Genomic DNA, 19,236 nt, shown 5'->3' with positions numbered 1-19,236 from the left:
TGATCTATGCAGGAACATGCAGAAAAGAAATCCAGAAACTTTAAAGGGTTCAAACAAAAGCGAAAAGACTATGCCTGAACCTCATGAGGTGGGCAAAGGATCATATGTACAATTCTTTACATTGAAGACATAGGCAAGCAATGTGTGGTTGCCCACCGGCTACACCAGCTAATTCAGCAAGCATCATACTGGTTTGTACACCCCAGTTGATCTGTCCAGAGTCAGGGGCAGAATTCTGGAATGGCAAGAATCTTCACTCAATGCCCCTTTCTAGGCTACCAAGAGTCAAAAAGCCTTTGAAACCTGCTTTTAAAAGAACCTTTCGAAATTAACTTATCCGCCATGGCCCGTGCTACATTTCTGGCTTGAAAAAGTGGGTGTCAAACTGTGCATGAAAATACATGGAGGTCTCAGTCGTACGAGATGCTGCCTTTTACATGTTTGCTTAAGGTTATGTAATAAGTGTTACAAGAACTTCTTGGAACCTACATGCTTCAAAAACTGAGTCACCCACCCTAGAAAGCCTCCTCAATTCATCCGGCTGCTCATCAAGCTTGCATTGCTGCTCCTGCACTTTTAGAAAAAGCTGAAAAACTGCGGCTTGTCCATTGTTTCTTTTAAAACTGCCTGTTTGGCCTGGTACCTTCAACCTAAGTAGTAGCCCTCATCCATTTGGCTCGCCACCATTATGTTCTTCTTCCATAAACATTTAGGAATCGGTTCCCTACTCATTGAGCAGTGCTCCCTTGCTGTCCAGCTTTGCTAATATAGAAACATGTTTATGCTTGCATATACGGATTGCGTCCTCTGGCTTAGGGTGCTGCATGAGTGATCTAAAGGAGAAAAAGCTGTCCCATAGTGTGTGAAAACTCAGCTCATTAGGGTGGCACAACTAATCCGCTGACTCTTTTACAGGGTGTTGGGGGTACAACGGTCATAAATGCGTCAGTGGACAAAATAGTGCAGCACAATAGTACAGCAAAGGCACTTTATTAAAACATGCTTTGTTTGTTTCCAGGTATAACCTACTCTAATCCACTGTTCCTACAACTAATTACAGGCAAGGCTTTGTTAAAATCGGACATTGGAAAATGGTACATTTTTTGAGCTACATTTACTGTGAATGTATACATTTCTTTAAAGGCGATTTCCAGCTAAGTAGTGCTTCAGATTTACCAAAATCCTTTTCCAAGTAAAGATGGAGCTTGTACTGCATCAGCAGTCTTTGTGGAAACACAGTTCAGCCGTTCCAATCTTAGCTCCTCAATAATACAGGACACTGGTTATTACAAAAATAATCACACGCTTTGACATCTAATTGCTGTGGGAACTGCACAACGCAATATGCCTGTGCATGATGATCACTCACAGTGAAGCCGAGACCAACGGGAATGGAAGAAATTGTACTAGTGTTTTTGGGCGGATGCTCCGACAGCAGTAGTAGTGTATGACCTACTTTGATAGAAGACTGTATGACTGAGAACGGTAAAAGACTGATTCATTGAGAAAACCTGGGCTTACCCCAGTAACAATGGCATAAAGCTGTAGTCTTTTCCTCAAGTATGCAAGTGAAAGAGTCAAGTCTCCTACAACCAACCAAGGTAGAAACCAATCAGTAAAATTCCACCACCAATTTTATCGGAAGAAAAAAATGTAAAGATTAAAACAGTATTAAAAAGACAAAATCTGGATAGGACATTCTGGATGTATATGTTTTAGAAGTGTACCAAAAAGCAAATGAGGACTGTCTGGATGTAAAAGGTTGCCTCTGTGCATTACCTACAGAACGGCACTGTTCCTCCAAAACTAAAGACGTCTGCCAACATAGCAGTCCGCTAGTGCCCTCACGTAGTCTGCAGGAGGAGGACAGAGCTGGCACTCAGGCAGACCTTTACTCTCCTGTACGTCCACTCTTCTGGAAGGGGAGGAGAGGTACAAGAAGGTGCCTGGCTGCTGATTCCCCAGTGAACACATTCTTCTGTCCCTCGGCTTCCAGGTCGCATTAAATATGCCCTCAGACTTTTAAAAAGAGCTATCAGGGCACAGATGACAGGCTCAACGGATCACTACAGGCTGTGCTGCAGCACAGCTCAGTCCACTTCCAACTGGTCAGCAGGTCCTTCCACAGAGGCCTTCTTTGCCTTTTCTGTCCTTGAGGATACAAGATTCCAACAGGTCTGACTCTTCAGAACTTTCTGCCCTAGATTCGAAAGGGACAAAAATGAGTCTTTCTCACAAGCCGACACGGAAAGTGGGCCCTTATCCCTCTGATCTTTTCCAAGTCCAGCAGTGTTTCCTTTCTTGCACAGGATGCAGGATGTCCAGCCGACTACCATAGGGCATCTTTCCTGACCCTTTCAGATGCTCTTCTAGAGCTGGCCATAAATGAAAATAGGCAATACCCTCCATACTCCAGCGGGTAATAATATGCTTTCTCTGTCTTGTTCATTCCAATTCCGGTGGTGCTCCAGTTTCCAGGTGGTAGGAGCTCCAAGATATGATGCAACCTCAGTAGTGTAGGGCCCCAGCCTTTCCCCACCCTCTGAGCTTTTCAGCCGTTTTCCCAACTTGCTACAACAGTTACAAGAGACATTATTCCATGGGCTTTCTAAAATGAAATTTCTCCCTATACTGCCAGAGCTCTGGGTCCTGGCCACAGGCTCCCCTGCTTACCAGAGTGAAATCTTCAGAATCTGATCGTGTCTTTTTGACCTTTCTGAGTGAATGAAGCTGTCTAGCTGAGCCAGATCCCCATAGAAGGCAGGTTCACTGTGACACTGTTTAAATAGGAAGGTCTCAAGCATGTCTTTGCCTATCATAGTCTGTTGATGCACAGGTCTCCCCTCATATGCTTGAGATATTTGGGGGTTAGGGGGGACGAAATGTAACTTCTAAACCACCTCTGCTGTGAACAGAGGGAAAGCCTGCTCAGTCCTTACAGGAGGGGCTGTGGAACTGGCCAGGCTCTGTTCCTGGGACTGCTTTCTCACATTCAGGCAGGGATTCTTGATTTTATTTTTCTGAAAGTCTCTACTAGGAAATGCCAGTTAAAAAAGAAAAGACTCTACATGCTGATTATCCATGCCGTCTTCTCCATTCACTTAGAAACTTGAATGTTTTGGAGGAAGCTCTTGGCACAGATAGACACTGTGCAATAGTTTAATAATGTGTGTTAAAACTGTGCCCATCTCAGTGAGCAGGGATCTCCTTGTACTCAAACCTGCAGTGAACGCAGGTCCCATTGGGCTGGATCCCTCTGTGGACTGTAGACCCTTGGGTTGGAGCTGGCAGTGGGTAGGTGGTCCCTTTCTACTGGATGCCACAGTGTACAATTTTTATCTTGGGTTGACCTCCGGGTGTGTGATGTTCAGTTTGGGCTGATCAGGGAGTGGATTACCATACTATTGGATTGGTTCTTCAGTGGATAATATTAGCCTGGTTCAAGCTCATTATTGAGTGATGTTTCCTTGGCTGAAATGTTGCTTTAGCTGGTTCTGTAGTAGACAAGATTTTATTAAGGATGATTATTCTAAGAAACAGTAAGTTGGTCTTTCGTTGTGCTACTTTCTGGTTCTGTAGTGGGTGTATTATCCCTGTACCTGACCGTGTAGTAGATATGGGTATTGGGAAGGCCATGCTTTCCTTTAGGTTCCTTGGTAACTTAGCTTGCTGGGTGCCTGGGTCTTCTCAGGCATGTGTGTGGTTCTTTCTGGGTTTATCCTACTGCTACTTGTTTGTCTTGGACTGGTTGCTTAGTAGGCGAGGTTGTACTTAGGCTACATTTGGGGTATAAGTTGATCTATTTGAACCTGTGTAGGCTAATGTGATTTTTCCTAACTAACCACAGTATTTATAAGATACCTACATAGTTTGTTATGCAGTAAGTGGCATGCAGAGGTTGATTCCATAATGGGTCATTACGTTAATCAGATTAAAATGTTTTCTCATGCAAACTGCTTGATTTAAAATCATTTTTTCTTCTTCTTCCCAACCTTTTCTTATCTCTATTTTATTCTTCTTTTTCCTCTTCCCTTCCCCCTCCGTGTGTCTCTTGTCTGACTGCGTGGCAACATTCAGTTCTCTTTCATTCCTTGTCAAGTTGGAGCAGCTGGACCTTGGCAGCAACGACCTGGAAGTCCTGGTAAGAGGTCATGCTTCTGACTCACCTCTCTAGAAAGTTGCGCTTCCCTACAGAACACAGTTTGTGCTTTGGGAATTTATTAAAAATAAAGAAAAACAGCAGAATTGCTGTTTGTTCAGGTGAAAAGTCTAACCTCTTTTCATGGATTCCTGCTTTCAAGTAAGTCATCTGAAGCTCTGCTGACATTTAATGAGACCATCCTCGATGCTGTCTGATATTGGGGGAACCCCACTCTGCGTTTGCTGTACAGAGAAGGCAGCGATTAGACACCGGCCAGCGTTTCCTGACCAAACATACCCATGCCCACAACAGACCTGGGAGTTTGATGATGAAAACAGTCTCCTTAGCATTCTCCTGTGGATCCCTCTAACAAACATTTAAAGCATATTGATTCCTTGGGAAAAATGTCTTACCTCTAGAAGTAATAGCCTGTCCCTACAGGTATCTGGCTTATCATGCACGATAGTTAGGTACACTTAGGCACTTTGCAGGAGGACTAATATAGAGCTACTTTTTACCAACTTCATTTTTGCTCAGTGTGGTCTTAGCGGACATCCATCCACACAGTCTTTTTCTTGGCACTGGAAGGTATTATCACATTGGTGCATCCTGAAGAAGGAAAGTGTGGGGGGAGTGGGGATGCCTGTGATTTTATGGTTCGCTTTGTCCCTGATTACGTGGGTACTGCCAAAAATTATTTGCAGCAGTCCCTGCCTTCCTCTGTTCTCTCGAGTGAAGGTAATTTGTTCAGTTGTAAGTAGTATTATTTTTTATGATTAGATTGCCAATACCGTCCCATTCACATTTTAAATCACATTAAAGTGGAATCTTAATCTTGCACTGAGGCTTCTAATGGGGAACTCCAGGTGATTCTTTTTGATCGTGTCCTCTGTTATTGAAGTTGTTAAACATTTTCTTCTTGAACCGGTTATTTCAGCCAAAAGCGAGGTAAAGTTTCAAGTTTTCTTCTTGTGGAACTATCTCTGTGGTTTGCTGAGCTATTAAGCTCATGCCCAGCAAGCGTTTGTCCTTCATTTTGCTTTAAAGTAATTTCAGACTTTCGCATCTCATGGTCATGTTGCCTTCATTCTTCTCTCCTTCGAATACCTCCAACCCTAAGATCGATTTCATACTCTAGACCATAAGTGGGATCGGAGTTTGTATGCAGAACTTTCGAAGAGGTACTGTCTCCGTCCTGGAGATAATTCTAAGCTGTGGAGTCTGTGTGAGTTTCATACTGAGCAAGAGTTAATGAAAAGGATCAATTTGTTCTTTGACAATCACGACCAAGCAGTTGTAATAACGTTTCCCTGTTTTTCAACTTTTAATCATGTTAATTCTGTTAGGAGTTACACCATTTGTCCCCCACACGTTGTCACCATGGTCGTTATAACTTGATTTTGTTGCCACAATGTCATGGCTGCAAACATCCCTGCTAGGCTGTTTTAATAGCCACTTTGGTTCTCACTTCTTGGATCAACCTGATTTATTGAACCTTGTTTTATGATTTCCCTTGTTCTTGGACTTGTCCTTGTTCATGGACTTTACAAACATCCATGATGAATAACACCTTACAATGGGACCCCATCAGAAGGTTTTTTCATCCAGAATCATGGCGTAAACTAGTGCAGTTACACATTTTCAAGGTAGGCAGCATCACGGTTTTGCGTGGTTCCCAACAAAAATCCCTTGAAGTACATCCCAGAGCAGTATGAGTTGAAATACCTTTCAGAAGTCTGTGGTGAGGTTGGAATGCAGTGGAGCAGGTCACGTTCTCCAGGATTTCTTGGACACATTCTGTTTGGATGTATATCCAAGTATCAAACACCAAAATACCCACCTGCAACAACCAAGACTACAAGAGGTCGAGTTGCACAGTATTGATAGGTTAAACATTCTGAAGAGATTGTAGATTTACTGTTTACCAAACCTTGACAACATTGTGAAGTTCGATATCTTGAAGTGGCGCTTGTTGTATGTCAGTATTTGAAAGTTGATATTGTGAGACTACACCTTCTTCTCTTAATTTCTGAGGAGTAACCCTCTTCCCTGCATTTCCCAGGCATTAGATTGGATGTCGAACACCTTTGGGTCCTTGCATATCACTGCTGCTAACAGCCTCCATTGGAGTCAGAAGCTGCTTTGTAACTCCAGGAAGTTACGTATAAACTGTATTAATGGGGCCTGTAGCATTGGTTCGTGCCAACTTTCCCCTAAAGAGTGCACACTCAAGACACCTGAACTGGTATAATTCGGGATTTTTTTTAGAAGCCAAGCCAGGATAGAGCATATGCAATATTATAGTGGCAGGTATCAGAATTACTGTGCATATAGAATGCGGCAACTGTAAATATTATGACAGGGATAGTATGTTTGTTCCATAACTCCCTTTTGTACTGATTTTTCGATAATTAGAATTAGCACGGATAAGTCTGCCATCTGTTTGTGTCCAGACAGGCTCCTGTGTGCTTGGGAAGTCAGGCTCTGTCTGAGAACTAAGCTTGTTTTCTTGGCAGTGGAGAGACAACCTTCCTGGATCCCATGATGACCATCTCTCTCAGAAGGCTGAACATGCTGTAGTTATACTGTTTCACTGGGCTATTGTGAGAAAGTGTCCTTGTGATTACTTACTGAGTGTGTGAAAGAATGTCATGGAAATTCTCACAGTTCTAGCTACAAATATCCGTATATGAAACTAAGTCCTAAACTGACACTCTCTGTACCTTATGGGAATATATGAATTAGATGTACACAATCCTAATACATGAAACATAGTCAGCATTGTAATACTGTCTGATAATGCAGAAAGGCAATCATGCTTGACGGTACATGCTCTCTGGCTATAGGTCATAGGCAAATGGTGGGCGCCCATGGAAATATTGTGTAAACTCACCTCATATTGACATGAAGTTGTGCAACCTGTGCCCAATAATGTACCTGAAGAGAGGGCAGGCTAATGGTGTGAGAGAGGAATCCATGGAGAGGAGATCCAGATCCCCTTCAGAGGAAGGACGCACACCCTGTCTTGTTCATGCAGTTGATTGGCTTAAAGAGCTTAAGCTTAAAAAGAGCATATTAGGTCCGCTGTGACGTCATGGTAAGAAAATAAATTGCTCAAAGGAGGGTACATAATTTTCTGAATCGTTACCCGTCTTGGAATAGTTGACTTCACTTAAGTTTCCCACTGTAAGTTCCACTGTGACAGGCATTGAGGCCTCCATGAAGACAGTGTTGGTCATATCTTCTGCTGGGGGCCTGGTTGTCATGGTGCCATACACTTTAACTTTGGATGATTTTTGTGGCCTGGGTTTCACTCGACCTGCCCCTGAGAACCATCAAAGCTAACTTCTGTGCACTGCTTATCTCTGTGTCAAATGATGCCTCTTGCAGGGACCTCAATGCTGTTTACAATGCCAGTACTGAAGGTATCGAGCCAGTGCATCTTAGAGATAACAAAGGCCAAATCCTTTTCTTACCTGCAGGGAAAAGAGCTGACCATTATGCCACCTGTTGCCGAACTTATGGCGGACCTATCAGGTGGGACTGAGACCTTGTGCAAATGTCCCAACAGATTTGATATTACAGGACTAGGAGGGTAGGGCTGTGAACGAAGCTGGGTTCTGGTTGCAGTACCCCTCCACTTTTTGCTTGGTATGTGGTGCAACTTTGACTGAAGTGAACTGGGTTCCTCCTAACCAGGTTGCAAGTGTTTCTTTCCCAAAACAAAACACCTGGTCACTTGATGCCCTAGTGCCCAGGCCCCTTAGCACCTCTGTAAGTCCCTAGTAAATGGTACCCCTGGTACCTACGGCATGGGTCCTGAAGAGGGCTCCAAGAGCGGCAGCACAGCTTGTGCCACTCTAAGGGATCCAACACCAACCTCATGCAGACTGCCATTGCAGGCTGTGTGACAAGGTGCTCCCAAAAGTGAAAACACAACATGGCACACACTGTGTGCCATGTCCCCTAAAACACACTGCCTGTAATATTTGTTAGTCACTCCTACAGCAAGCCTTACAGGCTCAAGGCAGGGTGCATTATGTTACATGTGTGGGCATATCTACAACAGCAGATATGCCCCTGCTATGTCTTTGTTGATTCTTAGACATAGTACGTGTGCAGTGGAGCCATTTTAAATACATGTGCTGGACACGGATTAATACGATTTCCCCCGCTACATGGTGGCTCCACTAAAAATAGGGATGTTTGGTATCAAACATCTCGTATTGACAAACCCACACTGATGCCAGGGATGTATTTATCAATACACGCACCCAGAGGGCACCTTAGAGGTGCCCCCTGAAAAACTACCAGCCTCTGGTGTGCTTGCTGACTGGTTCCTGCCACCAGAGACACTGCTCTGACCTCCTAGAGTGAGAGCCTTCTGCTCTCAGGAGGCCCAGACCCACCTTAACTCCTAGAGATTAGTCCTGTAAGTCATTGTACTATACCGGTTTGCAGAACTTGCTCTTCCTTCCATAGGCTAACATTGCAGAACTCAAATTGCTTTAAGTGCCCACTTTTTAAAGTAAGAAGAATTTATATTTAAAAAAAGTACTTACTTGAACGATTTTTGATTGATGCCTAAACATTTTTTAAGATACTTGCTATTTTTATAAATTGGTGTGGGTCTCTTTCGTGAGTCGTGCATCCCATTTATGTTGACCATTGTGTGTATTTGTAGATGTCTTACTTATATCACATTGAGAGCCAGCTTCCTACATACTTGTCTATTCATCTTATATTTGTAGTCCTGTAATGGCAAACCTCCGCGGGGACGTTTCCATAGTTATTCAGCTAGGGCACAGTAGAAAATTCCGCCACTTGAACCTTGGTCCCCCATTTGCCAAACATTACTGTCTAGTTTCAGATGAGTGGAACAGTCCCAATTTGATAGTGGTCCTGCGATCCTTCTTGTTGCAAGTTATGATGCATCCTCAACGATACTCTTCTGTTGCTTTCAGATGAGTTCCTATAGGGAATCTGCAGATATGCATTAGAACAAGAAGTTAGCTTTGGTAATGTTCGTTCTGACTAACATAGGCGTGTTTCCCTTAATTTCTTACTACCCTTTCACCTGCCATCTTGCTTTTGTTTGGCTCTGCCCTCTTCGTTCTCAGCCGGTGCGGGCACCTACGTAACCTTGGACAGAACTTAAGTTACTGATGCTTGTACACAGTTTGTACCGGTATGCCTTCTGGTACTTTGTACTGGTAATACGTACTGGTAATTTGTAGTGGTAATACGTCATTGGGACAAGCCATGCCATCTGTGACTGTTGGATGCTTTCTAGCGCCAGTGACCTTAAATGGCCAAAAGGCTTTCTGGATGCAGTCTGACACATGAGAATTTGTTCATGTAAGGGATCTGTTACAGCTCCTGTGTCCATCACCGAGGGTTCTTTCTTTTCATGCTCTTTCATCACAGAGGAAGAGAAAATATTTTAAATGTGCTATTGATCATCTTATTGAAAACCCTTGTAATCTTCCAATTCATCCCCACTCATTAATTGGTGCTTGTGTTCCCAGGATACAAAATGGCTCTTGGCTTTGAAAACTATTGTAGATAAGTTAATGCTCAACCCACATTAGCATGCGTTGTTAATCAAATAACTGAAGTTCAGTCGTTGGAACCAATAAACAGAAAATGCTTTCTATATGAAAGACAACAATCAGCACGCTCTGAAAATGCCTCAGGAGGAGGAGGAAGGGGTGCAGCAGGCACTGGTGTGGACGTTTGTAGTTAGACAGGGTCCACTGGCTTCAATTTCTGAGCAGTTTCCTTGTGGTGATCCATCTGGTAGAGAATTATAACCATGAACAAAAACATTACAAGTGTAAAAAGGTGTACAGATGAAATTACCTTTTACATTCTATTTAGAAGCCCAGGAAGAAAGTAAATGGAAGGAGAAAACAGGGGTTAAAGGAAGAACCCAGGCTAGAGGGAGAGCTTGTCTCACTCCTGCCTCCAAATATTTGTAGCATCAATGTATTTTTTTTATTTTTATATATTAGCCTAGATTTGGTACAAAAAAAAAAAAGCCAAAGAAGTCTTCGAAAATAGAAAGACAATTGGTTCCTTCCTGGCCTGAAATATTGTAGTCGGCAAAATTCCAAAGCTCCATTGCCAACTTTTATATCAGTGTCTAAAAGGGCGATGGGGGAGATCCAGTATTGTGTTGAGTAGCAGACTTTGTGTGATGTCTGGACACACCAGAACAGAATTAGCATTCAGTTGTTTGACTTGTTTCTGGTATTTAGAAAGAGGTGGTTTCTCAAGTAAGTTAACTTGAACCACTCTTCTTTGTGGTTTGCTGGTGAACTGTATATTTTGCTGCTGTGGAAGTAAAGCATCTCCTGGCTACCTGCAGAGTACAGGTGCTTCAGAAGTTCGACCATTAAAAGGATGGGTGGAAATAATGAATTGCATTTGTAGGAGAACCAAATGGCCTGGTGATTCTGTTAGTATTCTGAAGGACGTGAGGGATTCTTGCAGTCAGGTGTGTTTCAATAGTGACTGCTTAGGGGGTGAGGTTTCTGGCGATCTTTGTGAGGATGTGGAAGTTTGACTGCCATTTAGATCCAGTTATTCAAGGGGGTTAGGAGGTGATTATTTTCTGTAGGTCAGTTTATATAAGGGGCAGGGAGCCTAGGATCCTCCTTCTCGTTGGCCAAGGAGCTGACTTCTCATTGGGGTCAGTGTATGGATTAATGAGGAAAGTTGCTGGCATGTATCTGGTGCAGTTTATGGAATGGTGATTCACTGGGCAGATTTCTCATAGACCCAGTCCATGGGCTGGCAAGGTAATGTACGGCTTTAATTTTGGGTTCAGTGTATGTAATGTTGAGCAAGGGGGAGTGGCTGCTCTTTGAGCCACTGTAAGGGCTGGTGATCCAAGGAGAGAGCCCTTCTTGCCTGGTCAGTTTTTGGGATGGGGATCCCAGTAGCTGTCGCTCAACTAGCTCCTCATGTGAAATGCTGAGGCAGTGGGGTCAGCGTATGGAAGGGCCTAGAGTCCGGACTCTCCTCTGGCCGGGGTGTGAGCCAAGGGACATCTTGAGATCCAGTCAGTCTGTTGGATGGTGAGGTAAGGGACTATATTCTCAAGGTAGGAATGCATTTTGGTTTTCAGCAGCAACAGAAAAGTGTATATATAATATTTTGTGCTTTTCTAGACTATTGATTAGTGGTCGTTTATTCATGAATAACACTAATTCCTTTATTTTGGTGCAGCCAGACACTTTAGGAGCGTTGCCAAACTTACGCGAACTATGGCTGGACCGTAACCAACTTTCTGCACTTCCTCCAGTAAGTACTGTTCTTGCAACAATAATGGGTCTGTTATTATTTTACCACCCGTGTGCCAAAAAAAGTCTTGGTCTTGGTAATCGACTTTAACAATGACATTTGCTTAAAGCATCAGTGCCTCAAAACCTTATTAACCGTTAGCTCAAATAGACAACAAAAACAGAAGGGTTTGGGATTACGGAGCAGAATCGAACTCTTAAGATTAGTTATTGGTCTCACACTCACTGTGAGATTACTTGAACATTTAGTGTTTTTAGAAAATGTGGCTGTAAAGCCTGGCTGCTTATTGCACGTCTCTGCTGCTAGGGATTGTTTTTCTGAGCAGAGAATGTGCTCCACCGGAGCAGAACCTTGGTTTTCCCCTGTGCCGGGTGCCTTTCAATCCTCCTTTCTTCGTCTTTTGCAGGAGCTTGGCAACCTCAGACGTCTGGTGTGTCTAGATGTGTCAGAGAACAAGCTGGAACACTTGCCTGCTGAGATCAGTGGCCTGGTGGCTTTGACAGACTTGCTGCTCTCTCAGAATGTACTGGAAAGCATTCCTGATGGCATTGGTGAGGAAGCCGTCAATCTTCGTTCTTTTGTACCTATGTGTTGAACTGTGTATGTGCTCGGCTCTGCGCTCGTGCTGCCTTTTCCTTATTCTACCATGTGCTTGATAACTGCCTGTAACATGGCTTTCTATTGCTTCAGTGTGTTAAATGCTGTGTCATGTACTCTGACACCAGTATGGAGTATTTGTATATCATGCTGTCATGGAGATTGAGATTTTTATGCAGCCTTTGTGATCTGCTAGTGAGATATTCTCTTTGACAAATAATGTTTTGTTCTCCCTTACTAGTGCTGTAGTAGTTGAAGACACGTTTGTTTAGAGAACACTACATAACGCATTAAAATTTCATAAACCAGACCCCTCTACCAGCACTTGTGGACTCTATGTGCATCTTTGACACTGCTCAGAGCTCCGCTGCCTTTTAACTGGGTTTGCATTATAGAAATGATGCATATATCCAGCATTCTCCACTCTAGAGTACTAGTAAACCAACCAGTTTTAGTATCTCTCCTCATCATGCCTTACTCTCCCAGCAAGCCCAGCTATATCCTGGAATTGTTGGGGGACATAATTTCTTGCTAAGCCTGCATCAAGCTTAATTTTGGATTTTTATCCCAGCATGTCTTGCTATATGTCCAAACAGCTTAAAGCTGAAATTGTGTCCCACCATACACTATATCTAGATTGCTGTTTATGTGACCCATAGTTCCCCTAACTAGATAGCCACCTGTGCACTTAATGCTGTTAGTTGTATCATCCCAGCACGTCTGCTCTGCTACACTGTGATTTTGTGAACAGTTGCAGCCGTGCCTTATTACAGATGCTTTGTTTTCTCCTCTCTAACAAAACTTTGTGTCTCTACTCCAGGTCAGTTGAAGCAGCTCTCGATATTGAAGGTTGATCAGAATCGCATTGGCCTTTTGACGGAATCCATCGGGGACTGTGACAACCTGACAGAGCTCATCCTCACAGAGAACCTGCTAACGGTGTGTTTTCACTACTAAACCATTTAATGGTGATCACTCTACCACCCTTGGAAATATGGACGGGTCAGCTGCCCTTGCTGGAATTCAAACTTGTGACCCTCAGATCACAGCAAATGTCTGAGATGCATTTAACATGCTAAGCCACCTTACTGAAACTTGAAGTTCTTACTTGCATCACGTAGCACACTTACTCATTTCGGGGGAAGTGAGGAGCCTTTTATGAGGGTCTCAGTGGATGTTAAGTGATTGTCAGTAGACACCTCCACCTGTGCTACATGGTCAAAAACAAGCTGCACCCCTACATCAGAATTAACAACCACTGACCATCCATCTGCCCAAGCGTGGTGAGCTCCATTAGCTCTCATTTCTCCTCACTGGGTCTCAGAGGTCAGGGACTCTTGAGAGAAGATGTCCTGTCAAACTAATGCTGATTGTGTCAGGATAAATGAATGACTTTGCTGCCTCTTCTGGCTCTAGATGCTAATTGTATTAACATCTGGGTGATGAATGATTCAGTTTGCATTTGTATAAGTGTTTGGCTTCAACCTTTCTATCTTAACAAGGCTCAAGGCCTTCACCGGCCATGTGGCTCAGTGAGTTAACATCTACAGTCAACATTTGTTTTGGTGTGCAGATCACAAGTTTGAATGTAAGCAAGGCCAACTCAGCTTATTATCCTGCTTCCTGCCGAAATGTTTGTTTTGGAGAAGGATCAAGACTGGCTTTCCTATACTTGTCTACTACCTGGAGTAGTGCAGTTGGGGATCAGAAGGTGGACTGGAATGGCAGCTCTGAGCAGTTGCAGTAGCTGAGACTTTTGCATGGATTCCATCCATCGCCTTTGTTCGTTTTTAAGAAGGGTTTCCCCCACCATATCTTTGGGTGTCCTTTATCTGAAGAAGTCTCCATCACTCAGTTCTCAGTCTTCTCAAGGTTTCAAGTCTTACAAAGCAAGACCCATCTCGAAAACCAAACTCAAACTGTGGTGCCTTGGGGTGAAAGGGTGTGCTTTGTAGTTTGCAGTGATAGCAGATTATTAGATTTGTTATGTTGAATTTTGGGGTTCTCCTCATGTATTGTTTAGGGGCAGTTGTCGTTACTGGGCAGTATCCTGCCCAGGATGCTATTGTTTGCCACTAACGTCACAGGCCACAATAATATTGCATTTTACATAGAAGGCCAAGTTTCTCCTTTGGCCTGTAGATTGTCATTGCCTGGTGAAGTTAGGTAGCTTTGTCCAGAGTTTGATTATTACACAAAAAACTCTGATTCATAGCCCAACCCGTGTTATATTTTTAAAGTAACTAAAAATTGCACGTACAACTATGATACACAGAGAAAATATATCTGTGTGCTCTGCTTATGCATGTGCCCGGATCCAAGCGTCATTTTTAGTACTAAATTTTGTATTAAGTTGGGGGTGGGGATTACGAGGAATAGATCTCCGGGGTTACTCTCATCCTCTGGCCTTGTGTTAGAGGCACACCACAGGTCAGGTGACAAATGAAGCTACAAGAGGGCTTGGCACTGCTTATCAATCCACGCAGAAAACTTGTTGCAGCACCCAGGCCTTTCAGAGGCAGCTATTCCACTTTGTCAAGGTAGCTGCCCATGGAAGTCTAAAGAGCACCTTTTCAGGTGAGGTTTTATTTGAACAGATACTGTGTACATTGTGTTCCGAAGGATAGGGCAAGGTACACTACCTTTCCCCCCAAAAAAATCACATTTTCTGAAACTAAAGAAATGATTGTTGTAACCCGTGCTAGTGTGTTTTTCATTTCATTAAAACGTGAAGATTTGTGGCTATATTTTTTTCATGTTTTATTGTCCACTCTAGACTCTTCCTAAAAGTTTGGGAAAGCTCAGCAAGCTGACCAACTTGAACGTGGACCGGAACCGGCTCACCGTTCTCCCACCTGAAATTGGTGGCTGCGCCTGCCTAAATGTCCTTTCTTTACGAGACAACCGCTTAACGTGCCTTCCCTCGGAGCTGGCGGACGCCACTGAGCTGCATGTACTGGATGTAGCTGGCAACAGGTAAACCTAGGCTCCTATATATTCTGCTCCAAAACAGCCTCTGTAATCACAAGCTGTCCACTTCTGGTCTTCCTCATCCAGACTACTAGAGGATTGACCTGTGTTGTATTTGTGTGTGCTTATGTAGTCCTTAAAATGTTTTAGAGGATAGTAAAAAAGAAACTTCAGTTACCAGAAAAAAAGAAACTGTTAGACAACTGGTGACATAGTACTCAATTCTCCATTGAGTATTGCTAGTTAGGCCACAGGAGTGCATACTGGAATTAACTGAACTGTTGACAGATATTTGAGTTCCTTCTGTACATTAGTTCCATCAGTACATTTGAACTGGATTACTGTGATGTCCAAAGACCTTATGGGCTCAGCGTTTCATAAAGTAGATGAATGGCACCACAACATAAATTAAAGACTTTGTAGAGTACAAGGAGATTATACATCATAAGAAAAGAAAGGCGACCAGAAATTCGGTAAAGTAGTTGTTGTGGAGGTTACAATTAAAGCTTGTCTAAATTTAAGAATTTGTTAAATCCAGGGGTTATAATGGTCTTCTTATTTTGCATAACTTCATTTATTGTCAAGAGGTTCTGTAAATGTGTGCTGCGCTGGGGTTAGTTCAAACCACCAATGGGGAAAAGACTGGCATGATGACAGAAAGGGGACTTTAGAGTCCAGCTTGACAGGGTAAGTGAGTGTGTCAGAGGTACTTCAGTTCTACCCTCTGTTGTGTGTTGAGGTCAGCTGAAGGGTAGTCGGAAATATTCAGATTTCTAAATATCTTGTGGTTTGCTTTGAATTCAAGTGTGCGTTCCAGTGGACCATGCCCTTGTATATGCAGTGACCTACCTCTGTGGCTCCCACTCTTGTACAGTCATTGATTATTCATGGTGGTTTTAGCATAGGTTTGTGCAAAATGACATCAAAGTACAATACACCTCTGTAGGAAAGCACCTCTTTTCTGTGTGATCACACCCCCCCACCCCAAACAAAAAGTATGCGTGCAATTGGCGAACACCCGATTGACTCATTTAATTACTTGTATGTCCCTAGTAGATGGTATCAGAGGTACCTAGGGCTAGTAAGTTAAATGTCACTAATGGACTGCAGCACTTGATTGCATCACCACTGCTGGGACAAGGTGTAAACGTGTCCCTAGGCCTGCCAGTTCAGGCTGGTCAGGCAGCTTAAGCCCACCAACTCAACTTAGCAAAATAAACCCTTTTGTCAGCTCAAAACCTTCCTTTTTGATGCTAGTAAGTCACTCCTATGGAATGCATAGGGAGCCCACCAGACAGGGTGCTTACTATTAAAAAGAAGGGCATATTCATTTTGTATTTAACATACTCTGACAGTGAAAACGCAAAATCGATATTTTCACTGTAGCAAGGACTCCATTGGCTAACACAGAGTTTAAGTAGTCTCTGCGCTAAGTGCTCGCTTCTATTTGGGGACAGCAAAGCTATTACGCCAATGTATCAAATTAATTGTTATATTAAACTTGACTCATTGCTGAGATCGTATTTAAGGTAAACTTTAATAGAAAGGTTGACTGTAATAAGTCACCACTTTATTGCGCAAACATTTGGGAGCCTTTTTTGACTATCTGCTGCAGTTGTCACCCGGAAACCCATGCTACCCCCAGCTAGGAAGTGTGTAGCACTCCTAAGAACAGGGAGCAGTGAGAATTGCTGAATTGGCAGGGTGGGGGGCTTCTGAGGTCCTCTTCCAACAGGTTGACTACTGGTCGGTTTTCATAGGTGGCCCAGCATCAAAAAGGTTACTGCCACAGTGAAACAAATGGAAATCGCATCTTCACCTGTGCACTCTTTTGTGTAGGCAGACAGGCTAGAATCTCATCCAGAGGGGGGGAAACCCGTTGCAGGTCTGGTCTTTCAGTAGGAGTATGCAGGATACACCCCAGGTGTGTGTCCAAGGCTTAACACATTGGTAGATGGCATGCACTATCCTGGTTTAGGGTAGTGAAAGGAAATGCCTGCTTGGCATGGTTACCCCCTGACTTTTTGCCTTTTTTTGATGCCAGTTATGATTGAAAGTGTGCTGGGACCCTGCTAACCAGGCCCCAGCACCAGTGTTCTTTCCCTAAACTGTACCTTTGTTACCACAATTGGCACAGCCCTGGCACCCAGATAAGTCCCTTGTAAATGGGACCCCTGGTACCAAGGGCCCTGATGCCAGAGAAGGTCTCTAAGGGCTGCAGCATGTCTTATGCCACCCTGGGGAACCCTCACTCAGCACATGCACACTGCCTCACAGCTTGATTGTGCTGGTGGGGAGCAAATGACTAAGTCGACATGGCACTCCCCTCAGAGTGCCATGCCAACCTCACACTGCCTGTGGCATAGGTAAATCACCCCTCTAGCAGGCCTTACAGCCCTAAGGCAGGGTGCACTATACCACAGGTGAGGGCATATGTGCATGAGCACTATGCCCCTATAGTGTCTAAGCAAAACCTTAGACATTGTAAGTGCAGGGTAGCCATAATGAGTATATGGTCTGGGAGTTTGTTGAACACGAACTCCACAGTTACATAATGGCTACACTGAAATCTGTGAAGTTTGGTATCAAACTTCTCAGCACAATAAATGCACACTGATGCCAGTGTGGGATTTATTGCAAAATTTACCCAGAGGGCATCTTAGAGATGCCCCCTGAATACCAGTCCGACTCCTAGTGCTAGGCTGACCAGTTTCTGTCAGCCTGCCGCAACCAGACGAGTTTCTGGCCAATTGGGGAGAGTGCCTTTGTCACTCCGTGGCCAGGAACAAAGCCTATACTGGGTGGAGGTGCTTCTCACCTCCCCCTGCAGGTACTGTAACACCTGGTGGTGAGCCTCAAAAGGCTCATGCCTTTTGTTATAGCACCCCAGGGCATCCCAGCTAGTGGAGATGCCCGCCCCTCCGGCCAGTGCCCCACTTTTGGCGGCAAGGCTGGAGGAGATAATGAGAAAAACAAGGAGGAGTCACCCACCAGTCAGGACAGCCCCTAAGGTGTCCTGAGCTGAGGTGACCCCTGCCTTTAGAAATCCTCCATCTTAAGTTTGGAGGATTCCCCCAGTAGGATTAAGAATGTGCCACCCTCCCCTCAGGGAGGAGGCACAAAGAGGGTGTAGCCACCCTCAAGGACAGTAGCCATTGGCTAATGCCCTCCTGACCTAAACACACCCCTAAATGTAGTATTTAGGGGTGCCCCAGAACACAGGAAACCAGAATCCTGCAACCTACAACAAGGACTGCTGACTTGAAAGCCCTGCAGAGAAGACGGAGATGACAACTGACGTGGCCCCAGCCCTACCGGCCTGTCTCCAGACATAAAGAACCTGCACAGCGACTCATCCTACAGGGTCCAGCGACCTCTAAAGCTTCAGAGGCTGCCCTGAACCCGAAGGACCAAGAAACTCCTGTGAACAGCGTCACTGTTCAAAAACAGGAACAACTTTGCAACTTTCTTGCAACTATTAAAGACTTCACTCTTCCCGCCGGAAGCGTGAGACTTTACCCTCTGCACCCGACGCCCCCGGCTCGACCTCCAGAGAACCAACACTACAGGGAGGACTTCCAGGCGACTGCGACCTCGTGAGTAACCCGAGACAGCCCCCCTGGACTCCCACAGCAACGCATGCAGAGAGAATCCATAGGCTCCCCCTGTCCATGACTGCCTGAAACAAGATACCTGACGCCTGGACCAAGCACTGCACCCGCAGCCCCCAAGACCAGAAGGAACCGAATTCCAGTGCAGAAGCCCCCCCTGTGCCTGCCTGCACCGCTAGAGTGTTCCTGGGTCCCTCCATTGAAACCAATACAAAACCCGATGCCTGCTTGGTACACTGCACCCGGCCGCCCCTGTGCAGCTGAGGGTGTTTTGTGTGCCTACTTGTGTCCCCCCCCCCCAAGTGCTCTACAAAACCTCCCTGGTCTGCCCCCGAGGACGCAAGTACTTACCTGCTGGCAGACTAGAACCAGAGCACCCCCTGTTCTCCATAGGTGCCTATGTGTTTTGGGCACCTCTTTGACCTCTGCACCTGACCGGCCCTGAGCTGCTGGTGTGGTAACTTTGGGGTTGCCTTGAACCCCCAACGGTGGACTGCCTATGCTCCAGAACTGAGACTTGTAAGTGTTTTACTTACCTCCTAATCTAACCTTTACTTACCTCCTAATCTAACCTTTACTTACCTCCCCCAGGAACTGTTGATTTGTGCA

The 19,236-nt window shown here is 44.5% G+C and overlaps 1 protein-coding gene across 23 annotated transcripts in view; it reads left to right on the top strand.

The window, feature by feature from the left end:
• The window catches only part of SCRIB (scribble planar cell polarity protein), a 551,765-nt gene that overhangs the window by 212,734 nt on the left and 319,795 nt on the right, over positions 1–19,236 (top strand). For all 23 annotated transcript variants that reach the window (XR_011201023.1, XM_069220949.1, XM_069220942.1 and 20 more), the window contains exons 6-10: positions 4,078–4,141; positions 11,375–11,449; positions 11,856–12,000; positions 12,867–12,985; positions 14,823–15,022. Coding sequence is in view for 22 of the 23 variants with exons in the window: in XM_069220949.1 (XP_069077050.1) it covers positions 4,078–4,141; positions 11,375–11,449; positions 11,856–12,000; positions 12,867–12,985; positions 14,823–15,022 (603 nt within the window). In the remaining variant the exon portion in view is untranslated. The remainder of the gene's footprint in view (positions 1–4,077; positions 4,142–11,374; positions 11,450–11,855; positions 12,001–12,866; positions 12,986–14,822; positions 15,023–19,236) is intronic.

Source organism: Pleurodeles waltl, chromosome 2_2 (genome assembly GCF_031143425.1).
Source record: "Pleurodeles waltl isolate 20211129_DDA chromosome 2_2, aPleWal1.hap1.20221129, whole genome shotgun sequence".
NCBI lineage: Eukaryota > Metazoa > Chordata > Amphibia > Caudata > Salamandridae > Pleurodeles > Pleurodeles waltl.
This window is presented reverse-complemented; position numbering and strand designations above follow the sequence as displayed.